At 61.8% G+C, this 2,308-nt stretch overlaps 1 protein-coding gene across 1 annotated transcript in view; it reads right to left on the bottom strand.

Moving 5' to 3' along the window:
* The window catches only part of MNEG_14404 (hypothetical protein), a gene marked incomplete at both ends in the record, with an annotated part of 3,431 nt that extends 1,162 nt beyond the window's left edge, over window positions 1-2,269 (bottom strand). Inside the window, 6 exons of the mRNA XM_014037124.1 lie at window positions 98-202; window positions 549-617; window positions 977-1,117; window positions 1,485-1,698; window positions 2,073-2,161; window positions 2,249-2,269. Coding sequence (XP_013892578.1) covers window positions 98-202; window positions 549-617; window positions 977-1,117; window positions 1,485-1,698; window positions 2,073-2,161; window positions 2,249-2,269 — 639 coding nt within the window. The remainder of the gene's footprint in view (window positions 1-97; window positions 203-548; window positions 618-976; window positions 1,118-1,484; window positions 1,699-2,072; window positions 2,162-2,248) is intronic.
* Window positions 2,270-2,308: the final 39 nt, after the last annotated feature.

Genomic DNA, 2,308 nt, shown 5'->3' with positions numbered 1-2,308 from the left:
GGCCAAGCCGGGCGCCGACCACACACCCTCAACCCCCCCGCCCCAAAAAACACCCCGCACCCAAACCCCCATCCTCAAACACACGCACCCCCCCCACCATCTTTGCGTTGGCCAGCAGCTCGTCGTGCTCTGCGTCGTCCATCTTGAAGGCCGGGTTCAGGTACAGCTGGTGCAGCGCGGACCGCTCCTCGGGGGTCAGCTCCTGGGGGTGGGGGCCGCGCCGGTTACGAGGCGGTTGTGGCAGTTGATTGGTGGCGGTTGTGGATGTTGTTGCGGCGGTGGTGACGTCGGGGTCTGTTGGAGCGGCGATGGCGCCGCGAGTTGGGACGAGGACGCGGCGGGCGCACGATGAGGGCGCGTTCCGTTGATTATGGATAGCAGCGTGACGTCACGTGACGTCACCAGGGTGACGGGCCATGTGCTTTAGTCATAGTTTGCTACGAAGGAGCCGCAACACCTCCAACCCCCCCCTTCCCCTGTCTCTCACACACACAACACACGCACGCGCGCACGAGATGCAGCACACACACTCCAGGCATCCTGCACACCTTGGCGTCCCGCGCGTCCAGCATGGACGCCTCCCTGATGCTTGTCAGGGTCCACGGCCGCTTGAACAGCTGGATGGAGGGAGAGAACAGGTTTGATGGTCGGGGTCGAAACATCCGAATCAGCAACGTGGAGGGGGCATAGGAAATAGGCGATGATGGCAGGGGGATGTGGGGAGAGGAGGGAGCGCGGCCTGTCGGTTGTGGGGCGGCGTCCGTGCCGCGGCTCCGAGGCGCGGGGCCGTCCCGGCGCCGTGCACCCGCGCGCACGGGACGGCCTCGCGATCCTGCGCCATGGTACACAACATGCACGCGAAAGCACGCAGCCACATATGTGCCCAAACTTTGCTCCTGTAGGCCCTTTGTCACACACGCACAAGCGCACGCACGCACACACGCACACACACAAACACCCAATCCCATCCCCCCACCTTTGCCAGCGCCCAATGGAACACGACTGTGGCCACGACCAGCGGCAGGATGAGGGCCGCGTAGGGGAAGCGCTTCACGCCCAGCACTGTGGCCACAATGGCCTGCAGGAAGTAGATGCCCACCATGATCTGGTGGAAGACCTGGGGATGAGGTGATGCCCCGGACAGATCACACGGGGGTCGGCGCGTTTGGATGGGCGGTCGTCAGTCAGGGGTGGTGTGAACGCACTTTCAAGCACGGCGGGGAGCAGAGGGGCAAGGGGCAAAGGCGCTTCGATTGGCAGTTTGCCCCTATATACATTTGGTTGTGGTGGGATGGTTGCGGGGTGGCAGTTGAAACAGATATCAATCACTTCTTTCCTCACTGCCTGGGGTGTCCTGTTAAACTGCCAGTATTGCAACACCAAAGCGGCCGAACCCCTCGCCCCCAGTCCCAACCGTGATCCACATGCATGCCTTCCCCTCTACACGCGCGCCGCGGCACCAAAGCAGCCCCCTCCCCGCGCACCGTGATCCACATGCGCCCCTCCGCCTCGTATGCGTGCTGCAGCACATAGATGAGCTGGTACTTCTGACTCAGCAGGGTGAGTGCGAAGTACAGCAGGCAGAACGGCGTCACCAGGGGGGTGAGGCAGCAGTACGCCAGGCCCAGGAGGATGACTAAGGAGTGGTCGGCCACGTAGGTGCCAAAGGTGTGGTCCTGCTTGGCCCACAGGCGGTATCTGGTGACAGAGGGTTGTCGGTTGGTGGTGGTTGTTGGTTGTTAGTGGTTGTTGATTTTTGGTGGTTAAAGGTTGGGGGTTGCGGGTTGGTGGCTGGTGTTGTTAAGGTTGCCAGTTTGAGGCGGGTGTGGCTTGTTGGTGAATGAGTTTCAGGTGTATGTGTGTGTCTGTGTGTAGGGAGGGGTGATCAGCAGAGCGGCGCGCGGTTTCCGTGCGTGGCAGTCAGGCGGGTCGCATGCTCGGCCACACAATCTGACGGGGGCCGTCCGCATCTGCTGCATCAGCCGCCCCCCGGGCGTGTCCATTCCCGCTCTGAACCCCGCAGGGCAGGGTTTTTCCTCCTCCTGCCCTCTGTGCAGCATCGCCCCTCTCACTTGGCCTTCTCGGTGCCAGCCAGCTTGTCTTTGATGAAGTATATCACCAGGGGCACCAGCCGCAGGATGCCAAAGCCGTTGGACAGGGCCTGTGTGTTTGTGTGCGTGTGTGCGTGCGTGTGTGTGTGTGTTTGTGTGTGTGCATGCGTGTGTATGCGCGTTTGCAAAATTTATACATCGCATGCATGTGTGTACATATGTGTGCGCCTGCTTGCGCGTTTCCGAAGAACCCCAAG

Source organism: Monoraphidium neglectum (genome assembly GCF_000611645.1).
Source record: "Monoraphidium neglectum strain SAG 48.87 unplaced genomic scaffold scaffold04461, whole genome shotgun sequence".
In the NCBI taxonomy this organism is placed as follows: Eukaryota; Viridiplantae; Chlorophyta; class Chlorophyceae; order Sphaeropleales; family Selenastraceae; genus Monoraphidium; species Monoraphidium neglectum.
Note: the sequence above shows the minus strand (reverse complement) of the source record. Positions and strands in the feature narration are given on the sequence as shown.